Source organism: Schistocerca piceifrons, chromosome 6, assembly GCF_021461385.2.
Source record: "Schistocerca piceifrons isolate TAMUIC-IGC-003096 chromosome 6, iqSchPice1.1, whole genome shotgun sequence".
Classification (NCBI taxonomy): domain Eukaryota; kingdom Metazoa; phylum Arthropoda; class Insecta; order Orthoptera; family Acrididae; genus Schistocerca; species Schistocerca piceifrons.
Window position 1 is genome coordinate 315,185,879 of NC_060143.1, and position 19,867 is coordinate 315,205,745.

At 40.7% G+C, this 19,867-nt stretch overlaps 2 protein-coding genes across 2 annotated transcripts in view; one reads left to right on the forward strand and one right to left on the reverse strand.

Annotated features, from left to right (window-relative positions):
• The window catches only part of LOC124802479 (probable methyltransferase TARBP1), a 123,282-nt gene extending 119,506 nt beyond the window's left edge, over positions 1-3,776 (reverse strand). Inside the window, exon 1 of the mRNA XM_047263287.1 lies at positions 759-3,776. Within this exon, the coding sequence (XP_047119243.1) occupies positions 759-3,680 (2,922 nt within the window). The 5' untranslated portion in view covers positions 3,681-3,776. The remainder of the gene's footprint in view (positions 1-758) is intronic.
• A 178-nt stretch (positions 3,777-3,954) lies between these two features.
• LOC124802480 (ubiquitin thioesterase otubain-like) overlaps positions 3,955-19,867 on the forward strand; it is a 71,967-nt gene continuing 56,054 nt past the window's right edge. The window contains exons 1-3 of the mRNA XM_047263288.1: positions 3,955-4,140; positions 4,266-4,318; positions 4,397-4,611. Coding sequence (XP_047119244.1) covers positions 4,098-4,140; positions 4,266-4,318; positions 4,397-4,611 — 311 coding nt within the window. The 5' untranslated portion in view covers positions 3,955-4,097. The remainder of the gene's footprint in view (positions 4,141-4,265; positions 4,319-4,396; positions 4,612-19,867) is intronic.

Here is a 19,867-nt window from a genome sequence, read left to right on the forward strand (position 1 = left end):
TTTCAATAACAGCTAGACAACCCAGGTTGTCCGGATCCTTCCCTCTACCACCAGCTTCTCTGAACTAAGTACACCAGAGTGATTCTCGCATATGTCCTTCGCTCCGACAACCCTCCTGGCCTCAACCTCTGTTAACTGACTATTCCTACACACTCCACCCCACTGTTTCCCCTTCCTCTGACCTGTCAACCACCCCACCAACACAAACTATGTCTCTCCATCACCTTCAGTACACCAACCTGACAAAGGATGATTCTGAAAGCTGTCAAGTTTTCTTTCTCTTTTGTATGTGCCTGTATACAACTTGACACTTCTGTTTACTCCCACGTTATTTACGGTTTATCAGAATATTCTTACATATTCATAAAGTGATCTATCAAGTTTACTGCCTTCATGGGTACTAAACCCTGCATTGTCTGAATGTCTGGGTTGACCATTGGGATCTACTCTGATTGGCTCCTTTAACGCTTATTATGAAGTAATTAAGGATGTCCCTGAACTCCAACCCCATCATTCCTTAGCATCAGCTTTCACAGCCATATCCTATGTGTACAGTCTAACTTGACACTCTACATGGAGGTTGCTGGAAGTAATCTTCAGAGATTTCCAGCATCCCTTTCACAGAGTTTAAAGGTAGACTGCACATGTTGTTAACATATATACATGTGTAAATATCTGTATAATGTATTTACATGTCCCACACTATTGTGTTAAATGGTCAAATGACAAACAAAATTCTAAAATTTAATGGAACGTACCTGCAGTATATAAGGATGCATTCTTCTTTCCTGAAGAAATGATGGGTGGAATGTTAATTTCATAAATACTTCTGTTGTGCCCCAGAAGTATTCTGTCCACCTCATTTCAAATATGTTCATCCAGCATATTGACAGAAATCGGCCAATGTCGCACAATATTTCTTTGTCATACCAGTAATGAAATATTATCCTCATAGTGTTCATCACAGGTATACACACTCCCCTGCCACCAATTTCGATAGCATTTATAGCTGTTTCTAGCAATGATTTATCAACAAACTTAAATGGGCTGACATAAAGATTTGTTTGATGAGAAATTTCTGTACACAAACTCACTGTACTCCAAAGAGCAGAAGTGTATTCACATGCCAATTTGCCTCGAAGTCGTAGATTACTGGCTTCAGTTATTTCGTCAAATCTTTTATATATAGGAATGTCTAATTCACCACTACGCACTAGACTTTCAATGAACAAACACTGTTTATACATAATTTCATTTTTTGAATCATTGTGGGAGCAAGACATATGATTTCTGAGACAACTGGATACCCACTCAATAACTTTCATAGCAAAAAGTATGTTCAAACTTGATCCAATTTTAGCTTTACGTTCATAAATTTGTAGCACTGCATTATGTAGCAGATAAACATGCTGCTCTATGAGTGGGAGAATATTCTGGTCTTCAGAGAAAGCTTTCAATGCAAGTAAATAATTATTTACTATTTGAATGTCCTGTAACCCTAACAAATTTGTGATTTTCTTGCTAATGAGTAAAAATATATCATGAACAGTACCTTGAAATATTTCTGCGAGTGTTGTTCTCACACTGTCATTAGGATCAACTTTTATACTCACACATTCTTCCAACATAGTGGCTAAAAGACTTATACTGATAGCTTGCAAATCATCACCATTACTGTCAATGTTACAAAGCCTTTTCCATGTGTTTCTAAAGACTTCTGCCACAATGTCTCCAGAGTTACCCTTAACTTCAGCTGACGTCAAACATTCACTCTCCAAAAGCAGAACTACCATCCTCCCAAATGCCTTAACAGAAATATCCGTTTGTTGTTCTTCACTCAAAGTCATATTGTCCACGAAAGTGAATGCAAATTTTATGACAAAATCTTGAGCATCAGATTTTGTGATAAATGATTTTAGCCAATTCACAATTTCATTCCATATGAAAGTACCTCGTTTCAGTGATAATTTTGAACTGAAACTATTTAGAAAATGACAAACACTTTTCACTGTGATAAGCTTCCGGTCCGCAAATTTAATAGCACACTCAAGCAATGAACACTCAATAGCTGCACGAATGTATACATTCTGATTTACAATAGCACTTCTGGCTAATTTTCCACACAACAGCAAATGAGTGTCACTCCATACTGGTGTTATAGGTGATGATGCTAGTGCCTTTGTTATATAAAACATAGGTACTGGACCCCAAGATCTTTTGGTCAATTCTTCTATAAACTTACCAAAATATAAACGACAGTTCTTAATATGCAATTGACATATTGCATGAAACAGTGTCACCAAGCTTTCTACTGTATCAGATAGTTTTAGTGTGCTATCTCTAGTGGCATACAAGGCAGTGTTATTTATTGCATCCATGAAATTAACAAATAACATATTGGTGCAAATATCACCCAAAGCAGTGAAGTACACCAAGTTTAGATTAATGAAATGGGTTACACCCCACTTCACAACTGTGTTGTTGTCATGCTTCAGTAATCTCTGAAATATGCACAGAGTCCACGACTTATGCCACTCCGACGTACCTGTGGACAATCTCTGAATCATGGGTAGCACTGGTTTTATTAAGTGAACTTGTTTTTCTTCCAAGGTTTCCAATATCAAGAACAAGTCATGCCACAGTTTCAAAAAATCTGACCTCATCTGACAACTTCTCCACACAAGTGATTCTGGAAGATTCTCACTATTGCAGTTATCTCTTTGAAAAGTTATATCTACTGCTCTTTTAGTTAAATAGAGAGCTTGTTTCCTCACTGATAAGTCAGAATGCATTAAACCTATCTGGCAAAGTTTCCAAAAATCACTGTATTGAGTGAGTGAGTAGGAATCAGTAGACTCTGAACATGGCAAATACATATTGGACAGTGAACACAGTATCAGAAATGGGACAGATAAATGAGAATCAACAGATGCTGCTGAACAGTATTTTATGGACAGTTGTGTCCACACCTGCTTAAGTAAGTCGACACTGTTAACAAATTTCAGAAGTTTTGGAACTATGCAATTCAGTATGTGCACTACTACAGCGTAACTAGAGTTCGTAAGAAGTCTTACAACCAACATGTGGATACTGAAATCACTCAAAAATTTGTCTTTCATCTTTTCCCTATTCGGTAAACAATTTTGCTCTAAAATATACAAGATTTGAATAATGGCCTCTAAAAGGTACAAGGCTATCAAAAAATTTCCTGGCATAGAAATATCACCAAAATCGGATTCACTGGCAGAGAAAGAAAGTTTATTTTCACAAAACAACAACATTTCGTATACATGGGCAATTATTTTGTCATCTGGTAGCAAAACAAGGCAATATGACAATACGTCAATCACAACTGGTTTTAATTCAAAGTTTTCTTCTTCAGTCTCGAGTATAGTATTGCATTTTGTAATGATGCTCTGGAAAACTTCAATGTCGTCATTCGAAAAATGAATATGTTCTTCCCGGTTTGGTTCTGTAAGAGCGATTTTGAGGACTGTAGCTAACAATCCCAGGTGTTTCTTACAGCTGTCACTAGGCTTAAAAACGTTTTGCGAACACAAATATGATCTCGAATAGCGAAGAAAATCAGTAAAAACGCTTTTTGCTGTTTCAGGACACAGCTTTTCAATTAACAGTATCAAATTAGTTGAACAACAATCCCTGAATCCTGTATCTGCCATTGTTGTTTAGGTACCAATCCACAACAAAATGCAGCACACACAACATACCCAAATGTTTTTGACAACTTCACCACGTGCTCAACACATGGTGTATACGAACCAAAGATCTTCGATTGCATGACATATTCTTAATTTGTGTGGAAATTATTTACTCTGTTCTCTACACACCGTTTTGCAATTTTTAAAGACATATTAACCCAGATGCAATTAATTTGTGCCACAATAAATACAAGAACTTCCATTTCTTATTTAACATGATACCAAATCTGCGCTCTTTGTGCTTAAAACTCTATGTCGAAAACGAAAATGTGTGTCGCTGGAAGATTCTATGGGGGGTGATGCGAATTACTGAATGCTGATGATTTATTGAAGCGTACTATGCCTGAGTAATTGTTTCACTATTTTAATTAGTGTACGATGGAGGACGGTAATGATTTGCATAATAATAAATTCGATCCAAGTAAGTTGTTAGTCGGTTGTCAAAAGACTCTCGCGTATTGTGTATTGTCAAAGTTTGAAGACCAGTTGCCTTATTACTATAAACATACTGATAAATAGCGGATTTTCTGTATTCCCACTGTGCAGGTGCCAACCAAGATGAGCTGATTTTGCAGCAACAAAGAAGAATAGAAAAAGAAGTAACTCACCAAATTATACTCTGCATGTTAAGATGATGTGACTTGATAGTTTCATTCAGAAGAAAATGTTCTGTTTAGATTTCAGAGACAACGCCTCTTGTTGGTGATATCCAAAGTATTTCTTCTTTGGAAAGCGAATATTCGGCCGACGACATATATAGGCAAAAAGTACTGGATTTAGCTAAAAAATATAAGAGTATTCGCCGAACGCGACCTGACGGAAATTGCTTTTTTCGTGCCTTTAGTTACGCCTATCTTGAACGTCTACTCGGGAACCGCGAGGAATATGAAAGGTGATATAAAATTTCAAACATCACTATTATAGTTTTATTTGACCGGAACAGTGAGTAACTTAAGAGAAATATTTTCACTCCATATATTAGTCATTAGCAATGAATTATATGTAACTTGCATTGCATTTACCGCAGGGTGATTGCACTGCTCTTTTGTTTATTTAAAAGAAGTATTTGCAGTCATTTTGTCCAGCTGTTAACACACTGTGGCATCATTTAACAGATACAGGTAAATTAATGTTAAACTTTTGTAATTGGAGTTTTTCACAGTTACTATATGTCATACCCATTTTTCGATTGGTATGTTAATTGTGATAACTGTTTTCACATGGGAACGACATGTCACCCTTCCATGAGGTGGTATTATAAAATTGTTAATTTGACGACCTGTATGCCCCCCCCCCCTCTCTCTCTCTCTCTCTCTCTCTCTCTCTCTCTCTCTCTCTCTCTCTCTCTGATGACTTGTGCATATTATGTACATATGCCAACCATGAAATATACCTTAGGACTCAATGTGTAATCTGTACAGAGTTTTTGGATTTAATAAATGTAATGGGACACCGTTCTACTTGGATGATTATATGAACACTTTCTGCCTTCTTGAAAAGAATTAACTTAAATAAGTTATCAGTATAAAACATCTGGTAAATGGTAGAACTTGGTGCCTTCTTTGTGTCATGATAAGTGTTGCTCACTTCTGATTATCAGTTTCTTTATTATATTCCCTGTGACTGTCTGATTATCTTCTGTTTCAAAAATGTGGAAAGGGCACAAACCTCTCGTCTGGAACTGAGTGTAATTTTGATAAAAGTGCTCAGTAAGTAGCTAATTAACTAGATCATGGTCATTTTTAATCTTGTCACATCAACTGAGTAGGCATTCCCGAATAATTTCAGGGGGGGGGGGGGGGGAATAATCACTCAGTGCTAAACCTACAATCATCAACAGTGTGATTGTATGGGTTATCAGACAAAGTTTGACTGCATTGATGATTTTTTGGTAGGGACGATTCAGTGTTTCATCTAGTGTTGGAGAGTCATCAACATGTGTAAGAGGAACTTACGGTGTGCCCCAGGGAAGTTTTGTTGGGACCCTTGCCGTCGTGGCCCGCACATTCAGTTATGGGCCCTGGAGCCCAGGATCAGAGACAGGATACCCTTATTTTACAGTCACATGCTACATAAATATTACATGGTTATTTCTTTCCCACACTCTTTTGAGAACTTATGAACCTGAAGACACAGCGGATAATAATCGTAACATTTTTGCAAGTCCAAACTAAACTTTATTTAGAAAATAATTTTACTTAAAAATGACCACAGTAACTATATTTAATGCACTAAAATTAAAAAAAACTAAAATTAGGGTCTATGTCAGTCATAGATGCTGGCTACAAAATAAGACCCCTTAGTACAGACTTCTGAACTGTTCAGTTATGTTACTGGAACTGTTCAAACAAGTAATTGCAGAGCACTGGTTCAAAAAAATCTCACCACATCATAATTCAGTTCATCAGTATTGACACAAACTCTGTTGAAAGTGCGTACTCCACAGGGAGAATAAATTGCAGACTTTCTTTTCCAACTATTATTGACTGAACACCACTAGTAACTTTGCATCTTGGAGCCATTGTCATAGCTCTGAGCACAGCAGTCCGCCAAGTGGAACTCCCAAGAGTTTCTAATGTGGACAGAGCTATTGACATAGCTCTGAGCACGACAGTCCACAAGTGGAACTCCCAAGAGTTTTTAATGCGGACAGTATTTCATCAGTTATGGCCTTAGCTGTTTCACAGCTAATAGTCATAAACTCAATACTCTTTCACAAGCTTTGAATGACCTTATGTTCCCCTCCCGTATATTTTGAAATGCATATCACAGAAGAGTACATTCACCTCATTTGGGGAAATGTAATTCCATAAATGACAGACACTCTCTTTGATGTAAAATGACTTTCAATAGTTTCTAACCACATAGAGAAATAAAGTCATTATGCAACTACCATGATAGTGGGCTTGACCCATCGTACTCTTGTTCATCAGTCAGTTTTCTTGTACTTTGGCTGGAGGTTTCACAATTTACTTCATTGTATTTTCCAATATTCCCAAAAAACTTCCATTGTCAAAATCACCAATCTGTGTATTTTCCCCTTGGGAAACTAAACTACTACTCCTTAGGAATAAAGTTTTGTCCAGAATTCTTTGTAGTACAGCTTTCTACCTTGTTGCTCCCCAGTTAATCATTTGTTGGAGGTTGCTGTCTACACCATGTCCTTTCAGTGATATTTTTCGAAGAGTTTTCCATTCTAAGTAGTGTTTTCTATGCTTGGAACTGTTCTCATGCATTGGTAGCAACTGGGTCATTCCACCTGAAGTGGACCAGATTGAGAGGTGGTCCCCACTTCACTATTTCTGAATGGAATGAAATTTCTTGTGTTGGTTCGACAGTGTCTTGAATAGATATGTGCAAAGCTTTAGCTCGATATCTCCTTTGGTTCCTTTTCTTCAGCCTCTCGTAGATAGGGGTCCCAAGTTCACATCACCTGTAAACATACCAAGTGCCAACATTGTGTAACTTTTGTTAAAGATACTTTTAACTTAGAAGCCCCTGCTTTTGTATACTTTAACAACTTTTTATCGTGAATTAGAGTACATTACTGATCAAATTTTTAAATGCATCTGCTGACATTTCTACTAGGCCTACTTCAAAATTGGCAGACAATACATTCTGTGACTTGGAGATCTCATCTTTAACCAGCTGTAAATCATAATTTTATGCACGGATTCGGCCAAGAATTGTACATTTTGGGTGCCAAATTTGGGTAACTTTGGGGGCCCATATCTCAACTGTGTGTTCTTTAACCTTTTTTATCTTGCTGTTTCTAGAGATAAGTCTTTAAGCTTCAGAAGCTATGTAGTTTAATGTTTGATCCGTGCCTGCTTGTGGCTGAAAAACATCACTTAAAAAGTTATTACTTTTCATACACAGTTACATGCTTGAAAGTGCCATTAGTCTGTAAATGGAAAGTAAAAGTAATGAAAACTGGTTTTGTGCCCATAAAAGTGTAATTGTTGTTGTGTACAAATCAAATTCAAGCAGTAAGCAGCAATAAAACAAAATACAGAAAGTTTTACTTTAAACACGCTGTATGGCTTGAATAATTCTTCTGCGCTTAATATTGAATAAACTGCTAATACTGTCTTGTTAACATTCTAAGTAAATATATTGCTTTCCTGATGTTGATGGTGCTTTTATCATTTTAAATATGTGATGCTCTAGAATCCAGCAAGTATCTTTTGTAGATGTATAGGGGAAGGAATGAATGAGACCATGGGGAGGCATAAAGCTGACCAATGTTGTAATTTCTTCATCTGCTTTAAATACTTTGTGACTGCTGCAGTGTCATTGGAAACATTGCTTAGTCTGATCTTATATAAACCAGTGGTGATTTTTCTCTTGTGCCAGCTGTTGTGTGGCCTTTGCAAACCTTCCATCCTGATCAAACTGAATTTGTTAAATTTCTGTCTGTGTAACATAAAAGAATGATACTTGAAACATTGTCATCGCAGAACTTAAGCAGATCAAGATGCATCAATATTTGCTTATTTAAAGACCTCTTCAAACTAGCATGAGCTGCCAGTCTTTCAGCTGTTATTCCAGTTACAATACGGGCTGCAAATTCGTCACTAAAGTAGTAAATGTGTCTGATTTTCTCCTATTGTTATTCCCAAATATTTAATCAACCTCATTATAAACATATGGACTGTAGTGATATCATAACAAGGCAGTGGCTAATAATCCTGATGTAGTGAACCATAAAGGAGTGTGATGTGTCTTGGCTCTTCTCCCAATGAAATCCTCTGACATTATCTTGAATGGCAAATGAATGGATCTCAGAAAAATCAGTCAAAATGATCACTTTACCACCAGCAAGATTGCCCTTTAAACTAACCATACCAAACCCATAAATAACCTTGCCGATTTTGTGCCAATGTGGGACAAAACCACAAGAAGAAGAAGAAGAAGAAGAAGAAGGAGTCGAATGATCCCTGTTGTTGGTAAAGCAGATGACAGACTTTGGTTTTTTACATATCATTCCTGTGATCCATCCTAGAATATTGCCTAAGTATGTAGCAACTGCATCAGATAGGACTAGAAGGAGATTGAACGTACAAAGAAGGGCAGCCTAAATGGTCACAAGTTTGTTTGACCTATACGCAGAGATCCTGGAGAAACTGAACTGGAATGAACTTGATAACAGACACAGACTATCCGGAGAAAGCCTATTTAAAAAAATCTTGAATAAAGTACCTGCTTTAAATGACTTGGAATGTACTACAGTCTTCTTATTTATTGCTCCCATAGGAATTGAGATGACAAGATTAGACTAATTACCGCACACACAGAGGCGTTTAAACATCCATTCTTCCTGCACTCTGTAAGTGAATGGAATGGGGAGAGGCAGGTACAATGGGAAGATGCTATGCCATGCACATCAGTTGTTTGCAGAGTAAGGATATCAATGGAAACACGTTTGTCTTTAGGAGGATAGCTCACGGTATCAAAATAGTTGTAATAATCTTAATATGTTTGGGAAATATACAGCTGTGTCAAAAATATACCTTAGATATTGTGCGAAGTTGACAATGGAACTTTGTAGGAATATGTTAAATGATATACACAGAGTATCCCGGTTGGAATGGTCAGTATTCAGGTGTATCACAGGAATGATCATTCAAAGCAAAAAAAGTCCAGTAAACATAGGTTCTAAAATGCATACCTTAACAGCTATGAGCACTTATTCATCTTTACTATTGTGCAACATATCTCTTCTATGGAAAATGTGTTCATAACTCTTAAGGTATGCATTTCAGAGCCCATGTTCACTAGTCTTTTTTTGTTTCAAATGATAATTCTTGTCATATCCCTGAAATATTGACCATTCCTCCTGTATCTGTATTGGTAAACAATATACATTTCTTTCATCTACAGCTACATGGATACTCTGCAAATCACATTAAAGTGCCTGGCAGAGGGTTCATCGAACCACCTTCACAATTCTCTATTATTCCAATCTCGTATAGCGCGCAGAAAGAATGAACACCTATATCTTCCCGTACGAGCTCTGATTTCCCTTATTTTATCGTGGTGATCGATCCTTCCTATGTAGGTCGGTGTCAATAAAATATTTTCGCATTCAGAGGAGAAAGTTGGTGATTGGAATTCCGTGAGAAGAATCCGTTGCAACGAAAAACGCCTTTCTTTTAATGATTTCCAGCCCAAATCCTGTCATTTCTGTGACACTCTCTCTCATATTTCGCAATAATACAAAACGTGCTGCCTTTCTTTGAACTTTTCTGATGTACTCCGTCAGTCCTATCTGGTAAGGATCCCACACCGCGCAGCAGTATTCTAAAAGAGGACGGAAAAGTGTAGTATAAGCAGTCTCCTTAGTAGGTCTGTTACATTTTCTAAGTGTCCTGCCAATAAAACGCAGTCTTTGGTTAGCCTTCCCTACAACATTTTTTGTGTGTTCCTTTCAGTTCAAGTTGTTCGTAATTCGATTAATTTGCTGTATTGCATAAACACACGGCACTGAGGACTCAAAGCAGCAATCCAGTTAATTATTGACTAGATAGGTACTGAAATGAAAAATAATGTAAGCTGAAATTGAGATTTATTTCTTCAGACATATATGTAAAGAAAAACATTGTTAAATCATTGCCTCTTTTTATCATCTTACAGGCATGAAATGTGGAGTTAAAAAAATTACAGGACTGTGTATGTATACAGAACCAATTTTTAATGGAATAAGTTCCTGTTGCTACTCGCCAGTCTTTCAAAGTGCTGCTGCACAGTTACACGCGTCCTCTACATCTACAGCTACGTTTATACTCCGCAAGCCACCAAATGGTGTGTGGCGGAGGGCACTTTACGTGCCACTGTCATTACCTCCCTTTCCTATTCCAGTCGTGTATGGTTCGCGGGAAGAACGACTGTCTGAAAGCCTCCGTGCGCGCTCTAGTCTCTCTAATTTTACATTCATGATCTCCTCGGGAGGTATAAGTAGGGGGAAGCAATATATTCGATACCTCATCCAGAAACGCACCCTCTTGAAACCTGGCGAGCAAGCTACACTGCGATGCAGAGCGCCTCTCTTGCAGAGTCTGCCACTTGAGTTTGTTAAACATCTCCGTAACGCTATCACGGTTACCAAATAACCCTGTGACGAAACGCGCCGCTCTTCTTTGGATCGTCTCTATCTCCTCCGCCAACCCGATCTGGTACGGATCCCACACTGATGAGCAATACTCAAGTATAGGTCGAACGAGTGTTTTGTAAGCCACCTCCTTTGTTGATGGCCTACATTTTCTAAGGACTCTCCCAATGAATCTCAACCTGGTACCCACCTTACCAACAATTAATTTTATATGATCATTCCACTTCAAATTGTTCCGCACGCATACTCCCAGATATTTTACAGAAGTAACTGCTACCAGTGTTTGTTCCGCTATCTTATAATCATACAATAAAGGATCCTTCTTTCTGTGCATTCGCAATACATTACATTTGTCTATGCTAAGGGTCAGTTGCCACTCCCTGCACCAAGTGCCTATCCGCTGCAGATCTTCCTGCATTTCGCTACAATTTTCTAATGCTGCAACTTCTCTGTATACTACAGCATCATCCGCGAAAAGCCGCATGGAACTTCAGACACTATCTACTAGGTCATTTATATATATTGTGAAAAGCAATGGTCCCATAACACTCCCCTGTGGCACGCCAGAGGTTACTTTAACGTCTGTAGACATCTCTCCATTGCTAACAACATGCTGTGTTCTGTTTGCTAAAACTCTTCAATACAGCCACACAGCTGGTCTGATATTCCGTAGGCTCTTACCTTGTTTATCAGGCGACAGTGCGGAACTGTATCAAACGCCTTCCGGAAGTTAAGAAAAATAGCATCTACCTGTGAGCCTGTATCTAGTATTTTCTGGGTCTCATGAACAAATAAAGCGAGTTGGGTCTCACATGATCGCTGTTTCCGGAATCCATGTTGATTCGCGAGCAAAAAACATGTTCTAAAATTCTACAACAGATCGACGTCAGAGATACAGGTCTATAGTTTTGCGCATATGCTCGACGACCCTTCTTGAAGACTGGGACTACCTGTGCTCTTTTCCAATCATTTGGAACCTTCTGTTCCTCTAGAGACTTGCGGTACACGGCTGTTAAACGGGGGCAAGTTCTTTCGCGCAATCTGTGTAGAATCGAATTGGTATCCTGTCAGGTCCAGTGGACTTTCCTCTGTTGAGTGATTCCAGTTGCTTTTTTATTCCTTGGACACTTATTTCGATGTCAGCCATTCTTTCGTTTGTGCGAGGATTTCGAGAAGGAACTGCAGTGCGGTCATCCTCTGTGAAACAACTTTGGAAAAAGGTGTTTAGTATTTCAGCTTTACGTGTGTCATCCTCTGTTTCAATGCCATCATCATCCCGGAGTGTCTGGATATGCTATTTCGAGCCACTTACTGATTTAACGTAAGACCAAAACTTCCTAGGATTTTCTGTCAAGTCGGTACATAGAATTTTACTTTCGAATTCACTGAACGCTTCATGCATAGCCCTCCTTATGCTAACTTTGACATCGTTTAGCTTTTGTTTGTCTGAGAGGTTTTGGCTGCGTTTAAACTTGGAGTGAAGCTGTTTGCTTTCACAGTAGTTTCCTAACTTTGTTGTTGTAACACAGTGGGTTTTTCCCGTCCCTCACAGTTTTACTCGGCACGTACCTGTCTAAAATGCATTTTACGATTGCCTTGAACTTTTTCCATAAACACTCAACATTGTCAGTGTTGGAACAGAAATTTTCGTTTTGATCTGTTAGGTAGTCTGAAATCTGCCTTCTATTACTCTTGCTAAACAGATAAACTTTCCTCCCTTTTTTTATATTCCTATTAACTTCCATATTCAGGGATGCTGCAACGGCCTTATGATCACTGATTCCCTGTTCTGTACATACAGAGTCGAAAAGTTCGGGTCTGTTTGTTATCAGTAGGTCCAAGATGTTATCTCCACGAGTCGGTTCTCTGTTTAATTGCTCGAGGTAATTTTCGGATAGTGCACCCAGTATAATGTCACTCGATGCTCTGTCCCTACCACCCGTCCTAAACATCTGAGTGTCCCAGTCTATATCTGGTAAATTGAAATCTCCACCTAAGACTATAACATGCCGAGAAAATTTATGTGAAATGTATTCCAAATTTTCTCTCAGTTGTTCTGCCACTAATGCTGCTGAGTCGGGAGGTCGGTAAAAGGAGCCAATTATTAACCTAGCTCAGTTGTTGAGTGTAACCTCTACCCATAATAATTCACAGGAACTATCCACTTCTACTTCACTACAGGATAAACTACTACTAACAGCGACGAACACTCCACCACCGGTTGCATGCAATCTATCCTTTCTAAACACCGTCTGTACCTTTGTAAAAATTTCGGCAGAATTTATCTCTGGCTTCAACCAGCTTTCTGTACATATAACGATTTCAGCTTTGGTGCTTTGTATCAGCGCTTGAAGTTCCGGTACTTTACTAACGCAGCTTCGACAGTTTACAATTACAATACCGATTGCTGCTTGGTCCCTGCATGTCCTGACTTTGCCCCGCACCCGTTGAGGGTGTTGCCCTTTCTGTACTTGCCCAAGGCCATCTAACCTAAAAAACTGCCCAGCCCACACCACACAACCCCTGCTACCCGTGTAGCCGCTTGTTGCGTGTAGTGGACTCCTGACCTATCCAGCGGAACCCGAAACCCCACCACTCTATGGCGCAAGTCGAGGAATCTGCAGCCCACACGGTCGCAGAACCGTCTCAGCCTCAGATTCAGACCCTCCACTCAGCTCTGTACCAAAGGTCCGCAGTCAGTCCTGTCGACGATGCTGCAGATGGTGAGCTCTGCTTTCATCCCGCTAGCGAGACTGGCAGTCTTCACCAAATCAGATAGCCGCCGGAAGCCAGAGAGGATTTCTTCCGATCCATAGCGACACACATCATTGGTGCCGACACGAGTGACCACCTGCAGATGGGTGCACCCTGTACCCTTCATGGCATCCGGAAGGACCCTTTCCACATCTGGAATGACTCCCTCCGGTATGCACACGGAGTGCACGTTGGTTTTCTTCCCCTCTCTTGCTGCCATATCCCTAAGGGGCCCCATTACGCGCCTGACGTTGGAGCTCCCAACTACCAGTAAGCCCACCCTCTGCGACCGCCCGGATCTTGCAGACTGGGGGGGGGGGGGGGGGGGGCAACCTCTGGAACAGGACAAGCAGCCATGTCAGGCCGAAGACCAGTATCAGCCTGAGACAGAGCCTGAAACCGGTTCGTCAGACAAACTGGAGAGGCCTTCCGTTCAGCCCTCTGGAATGTCTTTCGTCCCCTGCCACACCTTGAGACGACCTCCCACTCTACCACAGGTGAGGGATCAGCCTCAATGCGGGCAGTATCCCGGGCAACCACAGCCGTAGTCCGATCGGGGGATGTGTGGGACGAGCTGGCCGTCCCCGACAAACCCCCATCCGGACCCCCACAGTGATGCCCATTGGCAACAGCCTCAAGCCTTGTGACCGAAGCCAACACAGCCTGAAGCTGAGAGCGAGGGGATGCCAACTCAGCCTGCATCTGAACACAGCAGTTGCAGTCCCTATCCATGCTAAAAACTGTTGTGCAAAGAACGTCTGAACTAATCTACAGAGAGCACAAACAAATGGACACAAAATTTAAACGGTTATTAAAATACAAGATTACCTAGTAAATGCAGTAATGCTGCTGACACAGTGCTTGGCGGCGGAAGGAGACTACGCGATTTTACACTATCCAGGCTCTAAAACGCGATGCTACAACTCTCAAATACTATAATACGCCCGAAATTTATGAATTAAACAATGCAAGTACCAAAAACACGCAAAGAAATTAAGAATTAAACTATGTAACAAATGAATGAGCTAGGAGTATACGACTTGCTGCTGCAGCTGCTTATCCAACGGCGGCAGGGAGCACACTCGAAGTGCACATGCGGTGCTGTCAGCCAGCCATGCAGCAGCATCGCCACTTAAGCGGCCAGCCAGCCAGCGGCCGCTAAACTCGGACTCAGTGATGATTTAACTGTTAAAGTGACACACATCTTACTCAGTTTACTTGATCTGTGACTTTCATGTATTGTGTCGTCCTTGAAATATATTTGTTCAACTTGAAGTTAAAACAATTGGCGACGAGGTAGTGAATTTTTCTTTTTCATCGTTGACCCACGTGTTTCCATTGCTACTTCAGAGAAACTATAGCAAGGTCTCTTAGAACAGCAAACGCTTCTCACAAATGCGATTCTTGATTTCGTCGCAGCAGCAAATGCGAGGCGTCTCTCATCGTCTCTACCTCCTTTTCCTCCTTTTCCTCCTTACGACGAGACGGCGGAAGGCTGGTCTGATGACAAAAAACGTCTTAGAGAGAACTTCTTGGCATTTCATGTCGCGGACGACCAAACATGTAAGTCTCTGTTCCTTTCATGGATTCCACCTCAAATGTATCAGTTGTTGTCTCAATTGGCTCCTTTGAAAGATCCTGCGTCTTTGTCCTTTGCTGAAATGTGCTCACTTCTGTCTGTCTATTTTCAAAAGCATACGCATGTGGTAGCCTCTCGTGTTGCCTTTTATCGTTGTCAAAAACAACAGAATCAATTCTATCGCGCTTGGGCTGCTGAACTTCACGGCCTCAGTAGAAAGTGTCAATTTGCTACTGAAGTTCACAAAGAATCCTATGCCGATTCCATGGTACGGGATGCTATTATCCGATCAGTGCCCGACAAAGAAGTTAGGCAACATGCCCTTCAGTTGGCAAATCCGACTCTAGATGAAGTCCTATCCATCGCTCAGTCTTTTGAAATTTCTTGCGCTGCTGGAGCGCAAATAGAGGTATGGGGAGATGTTGGGGAAATACAACCTGTGTGTGCTGTTGACGAAGTGTGTGGTGTGTACCCGCCGCCTGACGTGGCTGCAATACGCTCCTAAGTGCAGCCTCGGTCTAACAGTAAACAAACCTCTAAGAAACTGCAGCAAAACCCCCGGCAACTTCCTTGGTGTCCGCGGTCTTTTATGAAACATTCACGAGAGGATTGTCCACAACATTGGGCCGTGTGTCACAAATGCAGAAAAAAGGGTCATGTGTCATCCGTTTGCAAATCTGACCGCATACGTGATTTTCATGAACATGGCGCTGATACTGATTCTGTGTTGTCTGTCAATTGTACTTATTCCCTTTCAGGGAAGTTATTCCTCTCTGTCAAAATACTTGGTCGAGAAATTCGCATGCAGGTGGATACTGGTTCTGCTGCCACTCATCAATTCTCAGACGTATCTTCAGTTGTGGTAGGGATAGACACGAAGCCCACACCTACTACAGTAGTACAAGTTTATATGCCAACTAGCTCTGCAGATGACGAAGAAATTGAAGAAATTTATGATGAAATAAAAGAAATTATTCAGGTAGTGAAGGGAGATGAAAATTTAATAGTCATGGGTGACTGGAATTCGGTAGTAGGAGAAGGGAGAGATGGAAACGTAGTAGGTGAATATGGATTGGGGCTAAGAAATGAAAGAGGAAGCCGCGTAGTAGAATTTTGCGCAGAGCATAACTTAATCATAGTTAACACTTGGTTTAAGAACCATGAAAGTAGGTTGTATACATGGAAGAACCCTGGAGATACTGAAAGGTATCAGATAGATTATATAATGGTAAGACAGAGGTTTAGGAACCAGGTTTTAAATTGTAAGACATTCCCAGGGGCAGATGTGGACTCTGATCACAATCTATTGGTTATGAACTGTAGATTAAAACTGAAGAAACTGCAAAAAGGTGGGAATTTAAGGAGATGGGACCTGGATAAACTGAAAGAACCAGAGGTTGTAGAGAGTTTGAGGGAGAGCATAAGGGAACAATTGACAGGAATGGGGGAAAGAAATACAGTAGAAGAAGAATGGGTAGCTTTGAGGAATGAAATAATGAAGGCAGCAGAGGATCAAGTAGGTAAAAAGACGAGGGCTAGTAGAAATCCTCGGGTACAGGAGAGATACTGAATTTAATTGATGAAAGGAGAAAACATAAAAAGGCAGCAAGTGAAGCAGGCAAAAAGGAATACAAACGTCTCAAAAACAAGATCAAGAGGAAATGCAAAATGGCTAAGCAGAGATGGCTAGAGGACAAGTGCAAGGATGTAGAGGCTTATCTCATGAGGGGTAAGATAGATACTGCCTACAGGAAAATTAAAGAGACCTTTGGAGAAAAGAGAACCACTTGTATGAACATCAAGAGCTCAGATGGAAACCCAGTTCTAAGCAAAGAAGGGAAAGCAGAAAGGTGGAAGGAGTATGTAGAGGGTCTATACAGGGGCGAAGTTCTTGAGGACAATATTATGGAAATGGAAGAGGATGTAGATGAAGATGAAATGGGAGATATGATACTGCGTGAAGAGTTTGACAAAGCACTGAAAGACCTAAGTCGAAACAATGCCCCGGGAGTAGACAACATTCCATTAGAACTACTGACAGCCTTGGGAGAGCCAGTCCTGACAAAACTCTACCATCTGGTGAGCAAGATGTATGAGACAGGCAGAATACCCTCAGACTTCAAGAAGAATATACTAATTCCAATCCCAAAGAAAGCAGGCATTGACAGATGTGAAAATTACCAAACTATCAGTTTAATAAGTCACAGCTTCAAAAAACTAACGCGAATTCTTCACAGGCGAATGGGAAAAACTGGTAGAAGCAGACCTCGGGGAAGATCAGTTTGGATTCCGTAGAAATGTTGGAACATGCGAGGCAATACTGACCTTACGACTTATCTTAGAAGAAAGATTAAGGAAAGGCAAACCTACGTTTCTAGCATTTGTAGGCTTAGCGAAAGCTTTTGACAATGTTGACTGGAATACTCTCTTTCAAATTCTGAAGGTGGCAGGGGTAAAATACAGGGAGCAAAAGGCTATTTACAATTTGTACAGAAACCAGATGGCAGTTATAAGAGTCGAGGGGCACGAAAGTGAAGCAGTGGTTGGGAAGGGAGTGAGACAGGGTTGTAGCCTATCCCCGAGGTTATTCAATCTGTATATTGAGCAAGCAGTAAAGGAAGCAAAAGAAAAAATTCGGATTAGGTATTAAAATCCATGGAGAAGAGATAAAAACTTTGAGGTTTGCCGATGACATTGTAATTCTGTCAGAGACAGCAAAGGACTTGAAAGAGCAGCTGAACGGAATGGATAGTGTCTTGAAAGGAAGGTATAAGATGAACATCAACAAAAGCAAATCGAAGATAATGGAATGTAGTCTAATTAAGTCGGGTGATGCTGAGGGAATTAGATTAGGAAATGAGACACTTAAAGTAGTAAAGGAGTTTTGCTATTTGGGGAGCAAAATAACTGATGATGGTTGAAGTAGAGAGGATATAAAATGTAGACTGGCAATGGCAAAGAATGCGTTTCTGAAGAAGAGAAATTTGTTAACATCGAGTATAGATTTAAGTGTCAGAAAGTCGTTTCTGAAAGTATTTGTGTGGAGTGTAGCCATGTATGGAAGTGAAACATGGACGATAACTAGTTTGGACAAGAAGAGAATAGAAGCTTTCGAAATGTGGTGCTACAGAAGAATGCTGAAGATTAGATGGGTAGATCACATAACTAATGAGGAGGTATTGAATAGGATTGGGGAGAAGAGAAGTTTGTGGCACAACTTGACCAGAAGAAGGGATCGGTTGGTATGACATGTTCTGAGGCATCAAGGGATCACAAATTTAGCATTAGAGGGCAGTGTGGAGGGTAAAAATCGTAGAGGGAGATCATTCGCACTGTTCCCATATTTGTGGTTGACCATAGTAATGTGGAGAATCTTTTTGGTTTCAATGCCTTTCGCGATTTTGGGTTCTCCATAGATGACTCTGTCAATATCGTCTTTGATGCTCTTCCTTATGCTCAATTGGGTTTCTTGTTGACGACATTTTCGTACCTTTTTTCTCCTGGGTTAGGCCGTGCAAAGGACTTAGAAGTTCATATCATGCTCAAACCCACTGCTCGGCCTAAGTTTTTTTGGGCTCGACCCTTTCCTGTGGCCCTTCGTGATCGGGTCAGATGGGAGCTGGATCATCTCACTGCTTCAGGGGTCTTGTATCCTGTCACATCCAATGAGTGGTCCTCTCCTGTCGTTGTTTCTAAGCCAAATGGTGATATTCGTCTCTGTGGCGACTTCAAATCCTCTGTAAATGCTCAATGCCTTATCGACACTTACCATATGCCTCGACCTGCAGAATTGTTCACTAAACTTGCTGGAGGCCAGTATTTTTCTAAACTTGATCTGTCAGAAGCTTATCATCAACTTCCTCTCGATGCTGCCTCCCGGCAGTTTCTGCTCCTTAGCACGCCTCTATCAACACCAACGATTGCCATTCTGGGTTGCCAGCACCCCTGCTCTCTTTCAGCGTTCTTGGAACAATTACTGCTCACTGTCCCTGGGTGTATAAATTATATGGAAGACATTGTTGTCACTGGCTCCACCACTGAAGAACATCTTCAGAATCTCCGCACACTTTTTCATGTCTTACAGACTGCTGGTCTTAAGTGTAATCTTCAGAAATCGAAAATTTTTCAGGCATCTGTCACGTACTTGGGGTTTCAACTCTCTCGGTATGGCATTCGTCCGCTTCAGCAAACTGTCGCTGCGATCGATGCCCTTCCTCGCCCTACATCTGTTAAGGAACTGCAGGCCTTCTTGGGGAAAATAGCATACTATCACAGGTTTTTACCCTCTGCTACTTTGGTGACTCAGCCATTGCATCGCCTGTTGCATAAAAACGTGCCTTTTCACTGGTCCGCGTCATGCGAAGCGGCTTTCCAGAAATTGAAGACTATGCTGAAACAGGCCCCGTGCCTGGCTAGTTATCGACCTGGCCAACATCTTTTTCTTGCCACGGACACCTCTCAATACGGGGTCGGTGCAGTCCTTGCGCACCGTTTTTCTGACGGTTCTGAACAACCCATATCTTATGCCTCCAAAACGCTCACGGATGCCCAGCAAAAGTATTCTCAAATTGAAAAAGAAGCTTTGGCCACTATTTATGCTCTTCATAAGTTTGGTGTTTTTCTCTATGGATCCAAATTTCATCTTGTTACGGATCGCAAACCACTTGTTTCCTTGTTTCATCAATCAACGTCACTTCCCGACAA